Source organism: Cuculus canorus, chromosome 8 (assembly GCF_017976375.1).
Source record: "Cuculus canorus isolate bCucCan1 chromosome 8, bCucCan1.pri, whole genome shotgun sequence".
Taxonomy (NCBI): Eukaryota; Metazoa; Chordata; class Aves; order Cuculiformes; family Cuculidae; genus Cuculus; species Cuculus canorus.
The window spans coordinates 16,130,095-16,152,963 of NC_071408.1; the positions used below are offsets into that span (position 1 = coordinate 16,130,095).

The window sequence follows — 22,869 nt, forward strand, 5'->3', positions numbered from 1 at the left end:
AATAGTTTTTCCTCAGTTCTTTCTCTTAAGTTGTGTGTCCCGTATTTCCTTTATAGCTTGGCTGAAAAAATCAGTGCCTCTTGACTTCCATCAGCTGAGGAGAACTGGATGCTGCTTGCAAAGGAGGAATTTGCCTTTGCATTTATCCTTCTTACGTTTTCTTATTTGACCTTTTCCCCAAGGGTCTTGCCCAGTTGCTTTTTTTCTTTTAAACAAAGGAGTTTACCCCAATTTGAAGGGGGTGGATGGGAGTGAAAAACTCCGCCTAGGACTACTCTGAAGTGCATCCTGACAGCACTGGGCACAATTGCTTCAGTGTACACCTCTGAGTAGCTCCTGATGCTCTCAGCAACATCTGGTTCCCGCCTCCCATATAAATCTTATTGACTACCTGCCTTATAAACTTGACATATTGGCTAATAATAGGACAAAGTAACTCAAGCATCTTGCAGGCTCCAAAGCCACTGCTTTCCTCAGCTGCTGCTGCTCTTCCCACTTGTAGTCCCAGCCATGCAGCACACGTGCAGACACTTGCAGTGGAAAAAGGGTCCTTACCTCGATATTGCACAGACATTCTTCTAATTTGGTGACTACTTCTGAAAATTCTGGTCTTCCCTGTGAACACAAGAGAAAGAGCAGAGCTCTGTTAAAAATAGAGGTGGGGCATATCTGCAGTGATTAAACTGACTCACGGGTAGGAGATGAGTCACAAATTCCCTCCATTTCCCTTTCTCTGAACTTCATGGCACTGCTTTCAGTCTGCTTGGGAATCTGATGGGAATTTCAAGTTCAGTACTAGGCTACAAAACTAAGAGGCATGCATATAACAACTCTAACTGCATTTTTATTCTTTTCTGTAACAATTAGATTTGAGCTAATAATGACTAGACAATGAGACTACAAAATACTAACAACAAATTATTTGCTCTACTTATATATCAGACAATCTTCCTCTTTGCCCATAAAGAAGACTTTGGGCACAGCAAGAGCTGTGAAGAGCAGTGGATAAGCTCCTGACCAACACTCACACTTACAGCTGCTCTCTTCCTTCTCTTGTGGGTGTACTGGCATCGCTCCACAGGTATCGCTCTGTGTGCTGCTCCCTCAGCTTGCTCGACCCATTCCCGGACATGTCTCCAACTCTGTGAGCTTTATGTAGCACAAGAGTTTGTGGAGGCCACGCTGGGGACAGGATCAGGCATCTGAGGGGAATAACAATTAAATCTCTTTTTAACTATTTCTGGTCAATGTCCTGTTGCAGTTTACAGCACAGTGTTCCCAGGGAAATTTGGGCTTAATGAAAGCATTACACACAATGGTATTTGACAGAGAGGGACTGGAAATACCTTAATTAAATAACCGTTGAACAAGCTCATCATTACCACTGCCACATCTTAATAAAATTGCTCACAAGAGACTGACATATTGTAACAGCTTTAGGACAAAATCTTGCTGCCCTCACATCTACAACTGACAGCGCAGAGATAATACACACAAATAAGACTTCAGGCTTTAGCCATCTGTGAGAAAGTATAGTAACACGATGGGTGTTAAATTCTTTTCTTTATCAAAATGAAAAGAAAGAAAATGGTCAGTCCACTTTAAGTTCCATAGACTTCTCCTTGTCTGCAGTTACATAGGAAAGGGACAAAGGATATTTACTGGTGTCCTCAGCAGTGTCCTGCCTGATACTTGCTCCCTGTGGTAGTGGCTGAAGGCAGCGAGACAGTCCACATCCCTCTGCTGCCTCTGGCCAGCAGACCTCTGGTGGAGCTATGGGATCGCTCCTTGTGTTCCTGCAGGCCAGCTGCAGCGGGCCGGCTGGTGAAGAGGAGCTGTGACAAGCTGGGCTGCAGAAAGCTGCGGCCCAGATCTCAGCCTCTTCCTCCTAAGTTCTCCCACTGGCCTTTCTGTGAGTGATGAGCTGTGTCAGAGAGATGGGATTTCTCCACCGACAGTCCCCTGAGTGCTTCCTTTCTCAGCCAGTCTTGAAAGCCGCCTGCTCTTCTGACTACTTTAATCTTTCTGCAGCACAATGCCAAGTGCTGCACTGAGGTGCTCCACTTGAAAAAACACCTTGGAAAACACTGTTCCCACGAGAATCTCAGGCTCCAGTAAGCACTGCTCCAAGTAACTTATGCCTAGGGAAACACTGGGGAAAATTACCATGGCAAAAACTATCCTCTGAACACAGAGTCCTTCAAAGGAGCAAGGAGTCCCCAGAGTTGGCCCTTCTTTAGCTGGGTGAAGGCCAGTGGGAAGAAGGGAGATCTCACCCAGTGACTGGACAGAAACTTTTTTGTGAAACAATTTCAGTAGTTCCTTTTATAAAGAACTCTGTTACAGAGCAGTATATGACCACATTAGAGTATTCCTGAGCTCTAGGCTATAAAGTATTCAAGAAATACTGCATTTATTGCGTGTGATAAGCTCTATCACCTTCAATGGAACTTGATCAGAGTCCATGGAAGAACTGACTGTAACATAAGAGTTGTACTTAATAAAACAATGTTTATTTTCTATATGGAACTAAGCCCCAGGTACTCTAATGAAAGCTTACAAATGAAAATAGCTAATGAAAAAGGCTGCGTAAGAGACACTCTCTAATTTTCAGTTTGCCTTTGGAAACAACTACTGCCAAAAGTTTCTGGAAAGCAAATGTTCTAGTACCTTATAAATCATAAGAGTGACATGACAGATGGGAACTATTTTTCAATTGGGATGATCCTTGAATGAAATGAAAGGCAAAGAAAAGATACATTTTCAAATGTGGAAACATTTCACAGCCACCCAGCAAAATCCATACAGATATGTTCCATTTTCTGTCTCTTCCCCCATCCATCCTCCAGTTTTTACTGGGGCTTACCAAGGGTTCACGGGTCAGAAGGTTTGCTCAATTTGAAAAAAAATAGCATGTGGTCCCTCCTCTGGAATATGTCCAGGAGCCACCACTGTGCTGAGGGTTATTATAGACACCAGAGAGCTAAGAGAGGCACTGAAAGAAGTGCTCCTTAATCTCTTCGGTGAATTTACAGCAGTACTGCAGATTGATGGTGGTGGTTTGGGTAGGCTGTTGGCTGCACAGCAAACCTTGCAGGTGCTGCTGAGGGGATGGTAACACTGCTTTGTTTTTCTCTACACAGCGGCTCTCCCGAGACTATTCCAAGGCCTTCAGGAGTAACTCAAAGCCTTTGTTACTGAGAACAGTAGCAAAACACCTTTAAAAAAAAAAAGCTCATTTTAAAAACTTTTAGCCCACATGCGGTGTAAAGTTCAAGCCATCCACTGGCTGATTGAGCTATCAATTGCCTTATAGTTCTGTCACGCACTTCTAAAACATTAGCAAGATTAAATGATGTTGGACTGATGCTGATGAGAAATAAAGTACATTAGGTTTCAGAAAATATTTTCATTTTTATTTGGGCTAAACGAGCTGTAGAAATGCTAACAAGAGATAGTGACTGTATAAATTAAATAGTGCTCACTAAAGTCAACAATTTAATATGACATCTTATTAATAAATCTAAACAGAATGTGAGTTACATGCTGATGATTGTTAGCAGTTACTTTATAGCTATGTGGAAAACAAATCAAACACCCCACCTCCCACATTAGCTCATAAAGTACAAAGACAAGAACATATTCAAGAATCCAGGAAACACTAATATCAATAGATAAATTAGTTACACCCTGCTCTGCAAATACACTTTATCCATTACCCCCAGTTCTCACCTTGATAGATGTACATAAGCAATGAGGAGCACAGTAAGGGGCAAAGCTCACCAAAAGGGGCAAATCAGTCACCAAAGCCACACAAACCTCCATCTTGTGCTGTCTTGCTGGGACACTTGAGCATGTGCTTTAGTTCACTGAATCAGGTAAGAAAGCTCTTGGGTATCCAGGACAAGGACAGGTTTAGGCACATAAGACATCCGTCTTCCTGAGCTAGGCCAAACCCAGAGTCTACCCCTGTAATGCATCTTCTAAAGCAGCTAACCCATTTTGTGGAACATTTTCCAAGCATATTGAATTCCCTGTTTCTGGAGTATAATACTAGACTTTTCAGACAGTTTAGAGCCATGTGCAGAACCACTCATGCAACTGCTGCAGGGGCAGATACAGAGAAGACATGATAGAGCATGCAGGACCTCTCGCCTGGCTGACACTCAGAAGTATGTAAAGGACCTTCCCATCTCTATAGTCCTCTGTGTGAGAAATGCTTCATAGAGATGAGATTCACCTGGTTGCTTTCTGTTTTCTGTCACCAAGGAACACTGTCAAAGCATGGAAGTTACGAACAAACCCACCATTCTTGCGCTCTTTGACTGTCAGAGCAGTAAAACTGTCAGTCAGACAGCTCCGACTCATCTGAGCTAGCATAAGTGCCCACATACTCCAATATCTATTGCTGCATTTTCATGTGCAAATAGACAGGTCTGTATCTAATCCACCCTGTCAGGAGATACAGCTGGCACAAAACATCTGGAAATAGCTGGTTATCAAACCTATTTTAGAAGATTCGACTCTCAATATAAGGACAGAGCTATACAGAGTAGTTAGGGGAAGGTCACTGGTGTCCCTTACCATGGATCATGTCAAACGCCATTAAACCTGGCTATGGCCCTGAAGGCTACCAGTGTGAAGATGATGGCAGTTGTGTAATCTTGCCTTAGTTACTTTACGTTCTCTTTAAAGCACATACAGCAACAGATTGCAAAAGCCAACATCAAACAATCTTTCATTAACCACCATTTGATAATAGCAGAAGAGGACCTTTGTGTATTGCATTTTGTTAAATGTTGTTGCTATTAATTGACACGATCAGACTGACTTGCCTGGTCATTAAAAACCAGTCACAATTGCAGCTTGTCAGAAAGGTGCTGCAGTAACGACGGTGCTGCAGTAACGACTGTACTGCGATAACTCCCTCTTAAAGCTGACTCCTGTCCTGCAAACACGAGACAGTAATTGCAGCAGATGCAACAAACATTTTTGAAATTTGCAGTACAGTTTCTTTCTATCCTAAAGAAGAGTTAATTAATTATAACACATATCTGAGGATCGTCTTTATCAGCACTAATCAGAGCCCCATATGAAAATTCCCAGGATATCAGCTGGGAAAGAAATATTCATTGTTCTTACTATTTAAAGACTCTGAAAATTGGATTCTGTACTATGTAGTGGGAAAATCAAAATAATAGGAGGACTCATAAGGAATTTAGACAGCTGGAATCAGAGAGGCCCATTTTAGGATCAGCAGTGACATAGCTAATGGGAATGAAACACTCTGAGCAAGCTGTGCATGAGGAATGCATACATCATTGGCTCGTACCTTGCCTGCCTTGAAGTTTTATTGCTTTCTTACATGCCTAAGCAATGAAAAATGCATCCCAAACCAGCAGCAATGATAATAATAAGCAATGTAATAATTTTGAAATATAATAGAACAGATGGCTTTCAGTTTTTTGAACAAGTATGTCATGGCATGGCATAGCAAAAAAAGAAAAAAGTCTGACAGTTAGATGCATAGTAGAATTACATGATGCTTCTGAAAAATGATCGAGTGCCTGGATGAAACAGGAGGCTGAAGGAAGTCTGGGTCCCTACAATTGAATCCAGACAAGATGGAGATGATAGTAATGAGCTGGGCAATGCAGCTGGACAGACGGACAGAACTGGGCACTGACAGAGAGAATGCAGCTCATCATGGAGAGAGGGAGCTGCTGGGGATCACCATTAACTCCCATACTCTCTTTCTGTGGTGATATTTCAGCATTTTTGCCATCTGAGGCTGGCAAGGAAGTGTGTGGGAACTTTGTCACTGCGACCCCTTCTCACTTTTTCATACTGCAGTATCCTCACCATGGAACTGCCCGTATGATTGTTTGGAGCCATGCCAAGTATTCATGAAGTCTTACGCTGGGAGTGGGCTACACCATTATCAATCACAGCTATTGGCAGGTTTTGAGGGGAAACACAAGAAGTTGGTATAAACTCTGGAGCTGTTAATGTTTTGACAGGTGATTGTCCAAGAGATCCTCCACATGCACATGAGCTGATGCCCTCAGTTCTCCAGGCCACAGCTGGAATGGCCCTGCTACAGAGAGGGGTCCTGTAAGTGACCCCTCATCTGTCTCAGCAGATATTGACGGCAGAACCGGAGGGCACCAGAATGTGATTTCTGCAAAGCAGAAGGGGAAAGATTTACAGCTGAGTCTGTTTGTTCTTTTTTAGTACCAAAATATATTTGCCACCGGATATTCAGAGAACAATCAACACAGTACGAGTACTCTTTGAATAAATTAATATTAAAGGAACAAGTACCTTCCTGGAATTTCAGATATTAAAAAGCAATGAGTAATTAAAAAGCAACGAGTAATTATTTTTCCCCTCAATAATCCAAGACCTTCTTTGCATTGGAACAAGTGAAAAAAAAAGTTCCCCAGCTCCAAAATTCATAAATATGATCTTTTTAGGATTAAAGCTACAATACGAAACGGAGATCAAGAAGCAGAATACTTCTACAACTTGTAAATCATGTTCCTGTTTGTCTTTTACAGCTGCTCCTGTAAAAACTAACACCTTCAGCATCCCTTATGGGATGCTTAGGACAAGTGTCCTAAGCATCCCATAAGGGATGCTGAAGGTGTTAGTTTTCAGACACTTCGAAGTCTGAAGTGCTTCGAAGATGTTCTGTGCCCCAATCAAAAGGAGCCATTCCAGGAAATTGAAAGACACCACAGGATGAAGAAAAAGGGCTGGAGTCCCGGCAGAAGTGGTTTCTTTGCTTGGAGCTCAGTGTGGCTGCTTGGTCAATACATTGACAACCTGAGCCACTGGTGAGCATTCAGCATTAGTTTTGAAAGGGAGACCTAAGAGAACATGCGTAGCTGTCACATCTTTTAGCTTCTTAAGGTAGCTGAGGTGTTTTATAACACTTCACACTTGTCAGCTACATTTCCCTGTCCCACTGAAGTGAGGGAACACTTATTCTTGTGGGCTACCTCTTCCTTCTCTACACCTGCCAAAAGCCATCCTTGAACATGCTCTTTCACCTGACACTCTAAAATTTTGCCTGCAGCCATATCACTGCCTGCAGTCAAATCACCCAAGGCTGAGATCCCATGTGAGCTCTCAGGCTCCGGAAGGTTAGACATAGTCCATGCCTGGACAAAAGCTGCTGAGGAAGCAAAGCAAAACATGACAGCCCATCTTGGAGCCCAATGATTGTTTTCTTGCCTTCAAGTTTTCCTATTGCTTGGGCTAATCGTGGCTTTGCATTTGTTATTGCTATTCATGCAGCCTTTGACCCCCGAGTCTTGTTCCCTCTCTCACTACAGGCTGCAGCTTCTGTTCCAAGTTTTCAAAAGGCACAGTATTTTCTCTTTCATCTCCTACACCATCATCATGTGTTTCCAGTGAGCTGTCTAGTTTTACTAAGCCATGTGCCAGCAATTGGAACTATCAGTGTCACAAGGCAGTGAAGAAATTTTCTGGTGGAGCAATTCTTCAGAAGAGCTGGGAAATTCTGGTCCACTGTTGTGTCATTTACAATGCTGACAACCCTGCCAGGAGGCTGAGATGCGTTAGTGATAAATGGCTGATAAACTCAGGTCAGTGTTAAGTGTGAAGCTCGATAGAGTCTGCATCACCAGAATTACATGTGAACAAATTGTTCTCACACGCTGTTACTCAGAATGCATTATCTGGAGAAAGTCTGAGGGACTGTTGTTGGGTGATTAGCTGTAGGGACTAATGGGATCTCTGCACTGCTGCAGAGTATGCCTGCATAGCTGCCACTGCTCTGCGTCTGATAGGCTGGCTGCAAAGTCTTATCCAGTGTTGCAAGAGGATATGTGTGCATTGTGCTACCTGTGAGACGATAGGGCAGAAACCTTTAATTGATTTTATTATCCTCTCTCAATTTTCAACCACTGTATGTTACAAGGAAACCACTATAGTATTTTCAAGTTTATATTTTCTTAACAATATGCTTATGTATGCAATTTTGCCTTTTCAATTTCCTATTTGTCACAGGAGATCTTCGTCTCTCTTGTCTAGTTTTGGACTTTTTAACCAGAAACTTGAACAAGGTAGAGCAAATGAACACACATCAGAAACCTCCAGATGCAGTCCAGTGTGAACATTATCTCACTGTGGGATCCTCTAACCACTGCTTAGCTCAAGTAGTGAAATTTTAGCCATATCTATTGTTGGATCTGGCAAAGAAATATACCACTTTCTACAGAAATATAGGCCTTGTGCAATGTTAACAGTGAATAAAATGTCCACATGCCTACAGACATCACTGAGGCGTGTTCAGAGGTACACGGACACCAAAAGGAGTGGCTCATTCTCATGCTTCAAGCGCATCTTGATAGAGTTTTGCTCTCAAGAGCTTTACAGAAACATGCCTGTGAATGATAAAGCAGGGGCCCTGAAAGAGCATTTCTATAGACCTGTTACTAACCCAAGCAATCAGTCACAGCGGGGAGATTTACAGACTACAGCAGTGCATGACCTTTCAAAGATTGATAACAGTGGATTTCTTTTAGAAGAGAAAAAACAGGACTGTAAGGTAGGAATCAGAGTGAAACTCAAAACCCAGAAGTAAAAATAGAGTTTGGTTTTCCACCATCATGCATTTATTCAGGACATAGCTGAGTGAATCAGTGGCCATTAGCAAAATTCAGGGACAGGTTATACCTGCTGTACACAGACATGTTTGGCTACAAAAATATCAAAGTAGTGATGACCAGGTCCAAGTAGGAGATTGCCACGGATTCCTAACCTTAAATTAAAATTAAAACCTATAGTGGATTATATCGGGCCAATATGAGATAGGGACAGGAAAGTAGTATATTATAAAAAAAAGCAGAGGAACAGTACAAACTTCAAGATTTTCCTACTCTGTCTTCAGAAAGCTCATGGGTATTTTTAATCAGCAAGAAAATTATCTTCAAAAAAAACCCTTACACTCCCTCAAATTAATCATACATTCAGAGTACTCCTGAGTATAAGAATGCTATTGATAGAGTGGCATTTGAATAACTTTAACAGTGAGAGGTTATTTTTAGAATAACACAGTACCATCACAGCATTCTGCAACGCTCTCTGTAGAATGGGTCATGAAAGGGATCTTCTGCCACCTTAAGAATGAAGGCAAGAAGCATACCCTGGTTTTCTAACTGTGATGGAGTAGATTTGGAAACTTCTGCCACAGATGCAAGAGCTATTTAAAGTGTTTTTGAATCCAGATGATGCACCAAATGACGTTCCTTTGAATTTGGAGACAGTTTAAAAAGTAGTATTTTATGTTAGTTTAAACAAATTCTGCCTAATAAAAGAATCTGTTTTGCATCACCATCTCAGAGGCAAGAATCTCTTCCATTCCACATCTCTCTTCCAATGGTTCTCCTTAGTTCTACTCTTCTGCTCCCAAGACAGGGTTTGCCTTTTCTGAGCACACACCCCCCCTCCAAAAAAGTCACCTTAATAAAATTGTACCAAACTTAAATCATTCTTAAAAGTTTGTGTCTTCAAAATGCTGCATTTCTGTACTCCCTTCATCCCCAGTCCTGGCTCTTGGTGATGTTGATATGTCTGTATTGCAGGAAGGGCTTTCAAATTCAATCAGTCGATTTTATCAGATTTTATTAAATATGGGCATATCATGAGAGTGTCATCTCCATAGTGCTCTAAGTTTATAATGTCTTAACACTCATGGGTTAAGATATTACCTGAATGGTTGATGTTATGCTGCAAATAGAAAGGCTTTTTTGTACTACCTAGATAAGCATCCCAGACAGATAGTTAATCAATATAATAATAATTCTCGTTGTGATAAATTCCATTTAATCATTTAGCAGACATTGGGAATGACACATTTAGCAGAATGTGTGAAATCTTAGCAAAGCAGTTGCTTTAAAAGTGTTTAACAATCAAAGCATGGCAGTCTTCATCAAAAACAGAAGGCAGCTTAAAACTTCATAGGAACAGGGACTTCACTGCAAGCCACTACCAGAATTCAAGGACTGTGGTGTGTGCAAAAGATGGTACCATTTTGCAGATCATAAAGTGGTAATCCATGTGGTTTGCCAGAAAAAGACAAAAATGTTTCTTTGTCACTAGGAAACAGTCTTATCTGCAAACACATGAGCTGTACTAAGTTCCAGAATTATTCTACAGGAAAAACCCACAAACAATAAAGGTGGAGAAAATCAAGAAGAAAAATCAGTAGCAGAATAACAGAAGAGTACAGTATGATGAAGAGCAACCCTTATCAACTGGAAGAAAACATTCTAGGATTGAACTGTGTGAAGCGTGAGAACTAGGTTTTGAAAATCCAGCACAATGCTTCAGCCAAAACTGGGAATGCAAAATCTGGAATAGAAACTTAACTATAGCAGAAATGTCAAGGATTTGGGAAGGATTTTTTGGACACACATACAATCTCAGATATCAAAACAAAAAATATGCTATAAATTTTGGATAATAGGAAGAACAAAACATACCAAGACTATAAAAAAAGTGATAATTTACACCTGGTCCACCCAGTATACTCAGTTCTGCAGAAAATGGAAATATATTACTGAGTAGTGATGCCAGTTTTCAGATTAACAGTTCTGTGCATAAAGAAGATGTGCAGGATTTGCAAGGCTTCCAAAACAATCAACCTTATCAAAACAACCGCATACTCAAAGAAGCGGAAGCCACTGGAGGAACAGGAAGAGGTTTTGTTGCTAGAATTAGAAATAGTAGTTTTTAGGCAGAAAGTGAGATGCCTTTAATTCCTTGCAGAATAAATGAAGCTGAAAACTCTACTACAAATCCTATATGTTACCTACCATCTGTGGAATATGCTAATGCATCACCTCTAGAGGCAAAAGAAAGCGAAAAAAACCCCAATCATGATTGTTCTTTTTCTTTCTTCAAATCTACAGACAAATTACCACAGCTTTCCTGAAAGTTATTAGCATTGTTGTGCTGGAAGAGTTCAACAAGCCCAAACCCAGAAAATAGTTTCTGATTAACGTATACTAAAAAATTAAAGGTAATTCACCTCAATTTTACTGAATTAACTGAATAGCAGTTTTGGTTATGGGAAGAATCAGACAGGAACCATGTCTGTTTGTCTTGGAGCCAAACAGAACTACACTGAATATAAGTGAGTGGAAGACAATCCAAGAAATGTACACTGACCAGAGCAGCCAGTGGTGTTCATGACCTGGAAAATATCTCATGAATTTAATGTAAAAATTTACATTTACATTTCTCGAAACCATGTCTGCTCTCTGTAATGTTGCAGTTGCAGTAATTAAAACATTTCAGTGTTTGGCTTATTACTGTTTGCTTGACGGAAAGTAAAAATCTTCCAGTCTCTATTAAATTCTATCTCCAATTCACATGGCTTACTAAGTTTTCTGGTCCTTTTTCCCTCATAAAGCACAGGCACCTGTTAAGTTCCTAGTGGCAAGACCTGATGTTTGGCTCTCTCCAGGACAGATGCCCTTCCACTCACAGCCTGATAGACTGCTTTTAGATCTCTGTGTGGCAATCTGATAATTGATCACTGCATGTTCTCCAAACACTTAACTAGAGCTGCTGCCCAGGAGCTAGATGTTAATACAGAAAGAGTTTTGGACAGATCCAAAATATTCTTAATTCTTTATTTCTTTAACTTCCAAACTGTTTGTTTGCAATCACTAAAAGATCACTTTATTAGGACTAGTCTCCTGGATCAGACCATGTGTCCTCATTGGTCTTATCTACTCTGTATTTGAGAGGAGAAAAATTTATCTATTTAAATGCAAGAAACATGGAGGCAAGTAAATATAAATAAAGAGTCAGAAGTTTATATACTCCAGGGTAACTTGGCTCACTTTGTGATGGCAAGGATTTCATTTTTCCTATGGAAATAAAAAAGAATTTGTAGAAAGTGCCTACAAATATCCGAAAGCAGAAAGCATTTTTCTACTCAATAATAACTCAAGTCAAGATCAAAGTTACATAACTACATAAAGCTTAGTTGCATGGCTAAACCTTAATTTACACTCCTCCACAGCTGACAAACTCTTCTGGATTTTTTAACATACAATTTCTCTGTCTTAGGGCTTTCTGGACCGGTACTGGCCTCGGAAACTGGAATTTTTGGTGAAGCCTCATGAAGTCAGACTGGCTGGCCAAAGCAGGAACACCCACTTTCCTGCTGTCTTGCCTTTCTGGCTGCACGAAGCAGGGGCACTCACCTCAGGACAGGCGTTCCAGCCCCTCATTAGCAGAGCAGAGATGGGCTTGGGGATGGAGTACCCAATGGGTGGGCGGATGTGGTGGTATGCCATGTCAGCTGCTGCCGCTGCTGCAAGTGAACAACCGACAGAAACACATTACTGTTAAGGCTAAGCATGGATGAAGACAATCTAATTCCATTTAAACCCTAAAAATGAGACTTTGGCAGGTGGTGGGTGGTGGGACGGGGTGGGGAATAAGTTAACCTTCAACTCACTTTTAAGAAAAAGTTAAGACAGGATGACACGTATACTCCAGTTACAAAGAAGTTGGCAACAGACTCAGATGTCTTACAATAACCCATGGCTGGTTCTGTTACAGTCTCAGACAAAAATTAATTGCAAATGTTTCTCTAGTAAAAATCTAGTAAGTGCCTTTTGATAAGTGCAAGGCAGTACTGACTAAGACAGAGTTGCCACTATGGTTTCCTAATTGGTTTCACAGGTTAGTGAATCGATGATTAATCTCTCTCATTTGTTTTTGAGCAAAATTTTTTCAAGTCAAAACAAATGTAGTTTGAACTCATGTCAATAGCTGAGTAAAATCCTTGGTTTGCCTGACACTTCAAAAATGATGTGAATATGGAATATGTAGGGAACTGTAAGATTGCAACCATGAGATTGCGACAAGAACAGTCTGATTTTTTTAACCATATTCCATTCTCATCACAGTATTCATCATAAGAAGAGATTAGTTTCAGCCATCATCTGTCCTCATTGCAGCTTTTGTCTGCATAACGATGTTTTGGAATGTTAATTTCAGATCCTGTGATATTGTAACTGCACTTGGATAGGAGGGGCAAACACAGTTTGCCTAATTCTGATTCTACTCTAACAAGGTTTTGGAGCCATGATTCGGAAACTACTGGATCCCTCTTTTGCCTAGCAGACACCATGAATAGAGGACAAACACGAATCAGATTAAGATAACAATGAAAAACACTCAATGTTTTTCTGCCAAAGGTAACACAAGTGACATATGACCTATTGGCAAAATCTCATCTTACCAAAGTTAATAGGATTTATTCTACCAGTTTAACGGGGTCAGGACTAGATAAAGAAAGGAAGAAACACAGTGTGCCTCTGTATACTTCTATAATAAAGTTTGTGTCACTATTTTTTTGGGCTTTCCTTTAAGCATCTTAATCTAAAAATATACGTCTGTTAAAAAGTACTTTACAATGGTAGAATTGAACAATGATAAACCATTCTTCTCAAAAATAAGTAAAACAAAAAAGGGTTTGCGTGCTCCCCAAAACTCTGAACTTAGCGACACTCTCCAGGTATACTGTGTATATCCTTGAAACTTCAAGAATTTTCTCATTTGACTGGTTGGTCAGATTTTGCCTTTCCTCTGGGTCAGAGCAACTATGAGCCATGAGAGGGATCAATGACAATCTGCCTACAAAAATATTATTTCCATTTGTTCTCCTTTATAGCTCAGGGCAACAACAGTAGTAACTGCAGAACACCGGTCAACAACTCCTGTATTTGATACCCGGATGTTCATAATGATAACACACCATTTCCATTGTGCAAGTGCTATCTTTGCATTGTTTTTCTATGTGGGATGCATTGGTTCAGTTTCTAAATCTAGTTTCACGCCTGTAACCCCCAGACATCTGTACTCCCGTCTTTCCCCACAGACCTCTACTCAAAGCTTACAGGTTGACACTTTTACAGATGTGAACCGAACGTTATCTGTGCGAAATAGGATCCTTAAGAGGATCTTCAGATGTCTTAGAGTTTCCTCTTGCCCCCTGGGCTTTGCAAACCGTATTTTAAATAGAAGACCACTTACCAGGTAACTGCCAATGTCCACTTTTGCACACAGACTGTGCCTAGAGCACAGAAGATATGCTGCAGGGTTTGGTTCCATTGGACTGCAGGATGTGAACCTCAACGAGCATTATGTTTGACTTAAGGATTTGAAGTCATTTAATTGATACTCCACCAGTTTTAACAGATATTCTATTTGATAAATTAAGTAGTGACTTTAAATCAATACCTATAAAAATAGTTATTAATATTCATCCAATAGAAATTTGATGAATGGCTGTCTTAGGATAGAGCATATCCTTCTATAACTGAGTACTGTACTACATTCAGTAGAAAACACAAAATTGCTTTTAATGAGGTAACTACTTTTATTTCAATGGACAACATCTAGTTGTCATTATAATCAAATTTTATACTCATATATTCTTTTCAACACCTAATTATTTCAATGAACTTCATAAGAATGGCTTCCTAGATGTCTAAGCCAGCACAGAGGTGACTATAAACCAGAAAAAATGTCAGTGATGCGTAATTGGAGTTAGTGTTCTGCAGATAACATACAAAATATTCATAAAGAAAATCCTTCACCTTGAAATACATACTTTGAGAGAAAGATGGGATTTGTATTTAATTGAATAGTCATAATCTGAGCATATATCATAAATACAGGGCTTATACGTAGACTGTAAGACATACAACACCCTGAAAGCTGCTTTTTGCAGAATTATATGTGATTCAGATGTACACATTCAATATATATTTTTGTGTGTGTGTAAATACATCTTTCACAAGCAGTAGTTAGAGGTACCACAGAAGACGAGGAACTAGTTCTGAATCGTGACTCTTACATCTGAAAAATCACCTGTGTACATAAAAAATACATAAAACTACCTTGTACAAAGTCTTGGCTTACTTACCCATGGAAGGGGGAAAATTACACTTGCTTAGGCCACTGAGACGACCAAAAAACATTAAGGAGAATAGACCTAGATCAAATGCGAGCATTTGGGAAAACTGCATCCCCACGGTTGTGGGCACCAACACAATCTTTGGAAACAAGTTTTATAATAGTTTTTATATTGGATTCAAATAAACTGTTGGTGCTCTGGAGGTAAGGAAGGACTCATCACTCCCATAGAGGACAAGGAAAGAGCCCTTCCCTAGGCACAGTGTCTCAGCAAAGAAAGAAGGGACAGAAAATGCTTCTCTCTAAAGCTGCAACAAGCCCGAGAAGTCAGGATAAAGGGACCTTATAATTCAGTCACTGTAATACATTTAAAAGAAATGAGGGGAGAGGCAGGGGGAGAAAGAGTACTCCTATATAATTTTTCTATGCTTTTTATTTAATTTGTGATGCTCCAAGTGAGCTTTAACTACTCGAGTCTTCTAGGTCTACTTAGACCACAATATGAACAGAGTAAACTGGCTAATTGGGAATTAACTGCAGCTGATATTAGAAAGAGTAACCTTACAGAAGGCTTTGGTAATGTAGGCGATGCTGTACTGGAACTGCTCCCAGGAATGTTCGTTTTGATCTTCAGTTAAATGGCCATGAAACAAGGACCAGTGGAAAATGAACACAAACATGAAAATGTACATGCAGTGTAGTTACTTCTCTAGTTCAGAGAAATTTAAGTAATAACTCATTGAGTATCTTACCTGGTTTCAGGTGAGCAAATGGAATTTCACCTGTTAATAGTTCCCAGAGGCACAAAGCATAGCTGAAAACATCGGCTTTTATAGTGTACCTGGTACACTGGGTGAACACCTCAGGGGCCATCCAGCGTAGGTTCTGCACATCAGGAAACACCAAGAATACATTAACAGCATTTGCTTCCTCATTTATGCACATTATCCTGTATTAGTTTATTTGTTTTCTTTTCCTATTCCCTTGCCTCCATTGCACCATAAAATAACTGGTAAAGTTGCCAGGAAATTTTTCACCTAGCTTGCAAAATCCAGGCAGTGTATTATTGCACATCATACATTAGCACGGTAGCTGTCTCAGCCCTGTAAAGCCAGCCTGACCACACTTTACACATGAGAGCAATGCTAGAACAAAAGCAGAACATCCAGCTTAGAGGTCTGGAGACCACGTCATCAGCACCAGGCATGCCTTCTAATGCCAATTAATGAACACCCCAGCTAGCAGATGGGAAAAACTGACAACAATTGCATTGGGCTGGTACCTTTTCTCTTGGATCTCTCTGCTTTCTGCAGAAGCCCAGTTCAGAGGCTGCTTCACAAACAACCAGCCTCTCACTGGAGGGATGAGTTCGAGGTGTTTTTGCAGATTCCTTTTACCTCATTAACTTAATCTACATTCTTTACAAGACAGCCCTTCCCACTGAGATGTCATCAAACCCTCCAGGACCCACGTCTGCAGCAGGAATAGTCACTCCTCAGCCAGTAAGTGTGCGTTACAGTTTGTTAGAAAGGAGATTGACCAACCCTGGTTTAGCATCACCCACCTTCTTCCACAACTAGTCATTACGGTGATGCAAACTGACATGACCATGGAGTGAAAAACACAGAATCCATCTGGACTAAAACTTATGAAGACAACAGTCCTGTCTTGTAAAGCTGACTCTCCATGAGCGATAGGCTTGTAAAGGAGAAAATAACTCTGAAAGAGAATCAGTGTCAAATAACCGATTCCCTACTAGAAATAGGAACCACCTGCCAGCAAACTGTGTTTGAGGATAAGGTGCAATAGAGCTTCAAAGACAACTTCAAAAATTATTATTTTCTGTTGCATATATTATATATTCACTCATCTCTGCTATTGAAGAGGCTTAAAGGAAAAGAAGAACTCACAGGGAATCATTAAAAGAGATGAAATACTATACTACTAAACCAACTTTGCTGTATGTTTTATACTAATTATGTAGAACAAAACAAGAGACAAACCCCAGGTTGTTTTGTCATATTGTCTTCATCCAGGGACTGCAAAAATCTAGATTCTGAAACACACAGAACAACAAAAAGATTACTGCCAGTCCAATGCTGATACCCACTTTGTTATACACAAATCCTGATAAAAAGTTCATTGGTTTTCTTTTTTTTTTAGTATCTCTGGTGTTTGGAAAGTGCTGACGAACTGTCATAGCTCTTTTTCAATACGAGTATGTACAGACAAAGAGGATTCCGAAACTTGCCTGCCAAATTCAGCACTGGCATAGATCTACAAAGCTCCATTGACTCTAATAGCTGTTGACAGAAGCTGAGGATCCAGCTCAGAATTTGTGACCTTGTGGGTATTTGTACTGGTTGATTCTACACTTTGAGATATGTAAGTAAGCCCCTAAGCAGGACTTAAATGCCTCTGACATATGAGCAAAATAAATTTAAGTGTGCATCTGTGTGAATAAAAGCATTGTTGGCAGTGCCCAGAAATGCAGCCACTCCCCTGGGTCCAAGCCTTATATTGCTTTTTGCCTCCTCAGGCTGGATAAGAGCAGCATTGGGTCAGTGTGGAACCCTGACAGGTACAGTCGTGCTGCCACCACCCCCCTTCGATGTTAAGCTGATGGCTCTGCATCTCTGCTGCTCACGCTTGTTGGGATACTGCACAGTGACAATGGCCATTAACAGTCTTAAGCCAAGCAGTTCCTGTGGAGTTAGGGCAAACCCAGCTCCATAAACTCCACCCTTGCACCTACAAGAAAACACTCCCATGGAGCTTGACTGGTGAACAACAAGACGATGAACAAAACATTGATTCATGTAGTATAGTTGAGTCTAATTTCAAACACAAAAAGCTCCCAGGATCTGCAACTGAAATAAAGAGCTACATTGTGCTCCTTAAATAAAGTAAAAAAAAAACCCTGCCCTGTTGCCATGAGACTTGGCTGCTAAGGGCCATACTCGCACAATAGCATTGTTCTCACATCCTGAGCACTTAGAATCATAGAATCATAGAATCATAGGTTAGGGTTGGAAGGGATCTTAAAGATCATCTTGCTCTGACCCCCCTGCCATGGGCAGCGACATCCCACTAAATCAGGCTGCCCAAGGCCCCATCCAACCTGGCCTTGAACACCTCCAGGGATGGGGCACCCACAAACTCCCTGGGCAACCTGTTCCAGTGTCTCACCACTCTCACAGTGAGGAAATTCTTCCTAATGTCTAGTCTAAATCTGCCCCTCTCCAGTTTATACCCGTTCCCCCTGGCCCCAACCCCACAAGCCTTTATGAATAGCTCCTCTCCCGCTTTCCTGTAGGCCCCCTTCAGGTACTGGAAGGTCACTATAAGATCTCCTCTGAGCCTTCTCTTCTCCAGGCTGAACAACCCCAACTCTCTCAGCCTGTCCTTGTAGGGAAGGTGCTCCAGCCCTCCGATTATCTTTGTAGCCCTCCTCTGGACCCATTCCAACAGCTCCATATCCTTCTTACATTGAGGATTCCAGAACTGGACACGATATTCCAGATGAGTTCTCACAAGAGACCAATAGAGGGGCAGAATCACTTCCTTCACCCTGATGGCCACACTTCTTTTGATGCAGCCCAGGACACGGTTGGCCTTCTGTCGAGCTTCTCATTGACCAGCACCCCCAGGTCCTTCTGTGCAGGGCTGCTCTCAAGCACATCAACCCCCATCGTGTGCTGAAAATGGGGATTGCCCCAACCCAGGTGCAGGACCTTATACATGGCCTTGTTGAACCTCATGAGGTTCTCAGAGGCCAACTTCTCCAGTCTGTCCAGGTCCCTCTGCATGACATCCCATCCTTCTGGTGTCGCAACTGCACCACTCACTTGCCAGGAAAGTGGACATATCTTCTACTATAGGCATTTTAACTCAACTTCTTCCCCTGTCCTACCACTAAAACTCAAACTGGGATGCAGCCATCTCACTACTACCTGGGCTTCCTTCTCAGATAAACAGTGGGGTATTCCACAGACCCTGGTAACTTAGGTGAGACAAAACCAGGGGTATCCCCATCCCTAAAAGCATTTTGTCCCATTTCAAAACAACAAAATGAAGAGCAACCTCCTCAGCATATTTTAGTAAGCACATGTTTAGTTTTAGAGCATTTGAAGTTCATGTATGAATATTTCATGAAAACTCCTTACCTCCAAAATCAGCGACAACCGCATGACCATCCTCATACAGGAGAATATTGTGACTGAGGGACAAAAAATTGCAGGTCATTGTTTGATAGCTTCTTAAAGATGGTGAAATCTTCAAAATTTTCTGTTCATAGGTAAACTCTTGAGGAGTTCAGATCACCTGCTTAGGTGGTTAAATGTCTATAGATAAAAAACTACATCTCATACTTACTCTTAAAAAGCACACATTAACTGAGAAGGCAAACCCAACTGCCTCATAAATGAGAATGTCATTTTCTGATCAATACCAGATCACAACAATTTCTATAATTAGTTCTAGATCAAGTATAACAAATTTATGCAATAAGCACATTGAATCTCAACGATGAGGTGAAAAAGATGATGTTTGAATGTAAACGGAGTGTTTTTTTCTTTTAACGCTTGCATAAGTGTAAATTCATAGTGGTAATTCCTAATTTATGGTGATGTATAGAAAGGAAGGAAATGATCTGAGAAGTCCGTATAGAATGGATCACTGGAAGGCATAAGAAATCCATTAAGCTGGGGGAAAAAATATTGCCACAATGGGGAGTCCTATTCAATTGAATGGCTACACTTATTAATGCAAATGTTGTTTTCAAGAGGCAAAGGTACTTTATTTCTTAAATATCTCAATTTGTTTATGACAAAAAGACACGTCATTCATCCTGTAGCTTATTGCAGCATCTAGGGTGAAAACTTCTCCCCACTTGCACTAATGGACATTGGTCTCTTTGTATTGCTGTAGACAGGGTTTCAGTCCTTTCCTCCATTCGTGCTCCACTCCTACCCTGTCAGTTTTCACCACATCTTTGAGACCTCACAGAGTACAACTGATGGTGCTTGCCAAGTCACTCTGAACCTGAACTAAGTCTCAGCTAAAGTGCTAGATTTCCATCTGCTTCAAGAGTCAGAAGCACTTAGAGAATTTTTAATGTTTCCTATGTCAGTGAAATGCATATTTTTTGTCTTTACTTGATGGAAACAATTGCCCTGTGGAGGGCTGAGCCTGCACTGCGCAGGTCTGTGGCTGGAACTCTGGTTTATCCAAGCAGAATTTGTCAGATTGGAATGCTGTGCAGCCCAGTGCTCTTGGAAAATGCTGGAGTTCTCACGTGAGGGCTGCAGAGCTGCCCAGTGTCTGTTCCCTGCCCCTGCTCATCCTGACTCCAGGTGCTGGGACTGCCTGAACACCATGGGAAATGGCCTGGATCTCAGGTGCACTGCAGCCGGGGTGAGGGTCACGCTCATGACTTCTACCTGAGCTGCAGACAGCAAGAAATCACAGGGAAATCATAGGGAAACGGAATATTCATGCCAGAAGCATATGTTAGGTGTGTATTTCAATACGAAATCTTCATCTTTGCCCCAGATACATTATCTGGAGTTAGGAAGGAAAAATCCTGTTTGGTCAGTCATATTTGGGGCGATCTCTTGTCAGGACATCTAGAGATCAGAGAAATGATTTACCAAATATAATTACTTATATGGACACCTGTGAAAGTGTTTTGGTTTCAGTGAAATCTTTGAAACCATGGCAACTGCAGGCCTCAGTGAATGTAAAGGACTGAATAACCAGAATTTCACCTCAGATTGTCAGCACGGGTATTTGGAGGCTTAAAGTTAAACCTGCTGGATTTATCCTAAAACTACTTGAACCAAAAAGGTGAGTTATGGATTTGTGTGGTGGTTTAAACCTATTTATTGAAGGTAATGTGAAGAAAATCCAGCTTTTTTTACACATGATTTGTTCAAAAACAAGGAAGGATATGGATAACATCTGGAAGGAAATCTAACCATACGTATGTGTCCATTATATTAATTAAAGGATTTTAAAAAATAAGCTTCCAACTATGAGAAAAACAGCTACAAAAATATTGCCACACAAGACTCTAAATACTTCTTATCCCTTTTATATCATGCCCATCTCCCCTGCGCTGTGGCAGAGGGGCTCGCACCCCTCCTCTTCACTGCTCAGCCCTGGGGCTGCTACCGGTGTGCAGAGGCCCTTTTGCCCTGCCACCCTTCTGTCTGCTGGAGCCCCTGGCTGGGCAGCCCGGGCTGGAGGGCTGTTCTCAGCATCCTGGAGACAGCCAGGCAGCTCAATGGCATTTGGCTCATAAGCAAACTCCCTCCAAAAGCCCTGTGAAGTAACACAGAAAACCAGTCACAAGATTAGGTACGTATGGAAAGAAAGGTTATCGGGAGTTGAAAACTGAGGGCTTAGCAGCTCTGTAGCCCTTTTGTTGAGGACTTGTGTAGTTTCAGGTGCTGCTTTCTTCCTCCACATGCAGTGAGACATCCAGGTAGAGTCATCCTGGTTCAGTGTACCCTCGGTTAAAGCAGTGGTTCCTCTGAACTCATTGCCTATTCCCAGCACTCCAGGTCCAATGGCTGTCAGTTAAGCTGCGGCACCAGGAGGTGCTCATGCAGCTGCTGGCTCTGTCCTCCATCCAACCAATCCAGCCCTTGACTGCATTTTCCTATCTTTAAGCACAGCCACATCTTGCTGTTGTGGCTTGTCTATTAGCTGAGGGAGCATTTTGACTTTTGCAGGTCAGTAGTAGGGCAGGGTAATTCTTGGCAGCAATTCTACTTAGTTTTGAGCTCAGATCTGAGGGGTAAATTGCCTCCCACTCACTGCTTTCCCAAATGAGCCTGGAGGGGCTCGTTTGCCAGAGTCTGAATATCTTAACACTCATAGCTAACACATAACTTTATTTGGAATCTTCAGACAGTTTCTTTCAGTGGTAGAAGTGTTAAGAAATAGTTACCTCATTGCTATCCCTATTTCAGCAGTTAGTATCTCAGAGGCAAATGTAAGTCCAGGCAGAACTGTGATTTTTCCAGAGGCCAGCCACAGGAACAGGAGTTATAAAAAGAATGTATCACTTCCTATTTCTACTCCTGGCCTGCCTGTGGTAGACATAAATACACCTGTTGGTCATGATGGTGCCATAATTAACATAATTGCCTAACTTCAGAATCACAGAATTATCGATAATTTTAATTAAACAAATGAAGCTAATGTTAATTATTTACTCAGAGACAGGGTTTTTATCCAGAACAAACTCACCAAGTGAGATAACAGAAACCAATTTATACTGTGACATTTAGAACAAGACTGAATGAGGATTTAGGAAACAGACAACAAGGAACAAATCTACAATGGCTGCTAGCAGGTGGATTTACAGAGAAAGGTCAACAGCATTGATCTGATCTTAACTCCCATGTAACACAGGAAATCCAATTCCTCTAAGTTCTTACTCCATTGTAAGAGTTGTGGCTGAGTTGGATCATATGTTTTGGAAAAAGAAGATGTTTTCCTCACTGGTGAGACACTTATCCTGCTCTGATGGTCAAGGAGCCACAAGGTTGTTTGAATGCACTGGTGTAATCTTCTGAACAGTTATGGCATAACCTACACTATTACTGTGTAGCCTTCTCTGGAAGGCTTTTAGCTGCATTAAATGTTTAACACAATGAATCTACAACTGCCTCGTCACCACAGTGATCTACAAAACAAAATTCTTCTAATCAGCCCTGGTCAGAAAACCTGAAAAGCTCATGCAGAATACATATACAGTCTTTCAGATGATCTTCACTTACACATATTTTATAAATACTCCACACATTTTGTATCATCCTCTCAAACCTCAGTATCTCAACTCAGCTACAGAAGAAGGCCACAACAGCACAAGAATGGCAAGAAGCA

At 41.2% G+C, this 22,869-nt stretch overlaps 1 protein-coding gene across 2 annotated transcripts in view; it reads right to left on the minus strand.

Annotated features, from left to right (window-relative positions):
* Window positions 1–22,869, minus strand: part of TNNI3K (TNNI3 interacting kinase) — an 84,277-nt gene that overhangs the window by 11,975 nt on the left and 49,433 nt on the right. For both annotated transcript variants that reach the window (XM_054073130.1, XM_009569198.2), the window contains 5 exons: window positions 19,140–19,192; window positions 16,977–17,029; window positions 15,726–15,858; window positions 12,249–12,358; window positions 556–615 (listed from right to left, as the gene is read on the minus strand). In XM_054073130.1, the coding sequence (XP_053929105.1) occupies window positions 556–615; window positions 12,249–12,358; window positions 15,726–15,858; window positions 16,977–17,029; window positions 19,140–19,192 (409 nt within the window). The remainder of the gene's footprint in view (window positions 1–555; window positions 616–12,248; window positions 12,359–15,725; window positions 15,859–16,976; window positions 17,030–19,139; window positions 19,193–22,869) is intronic.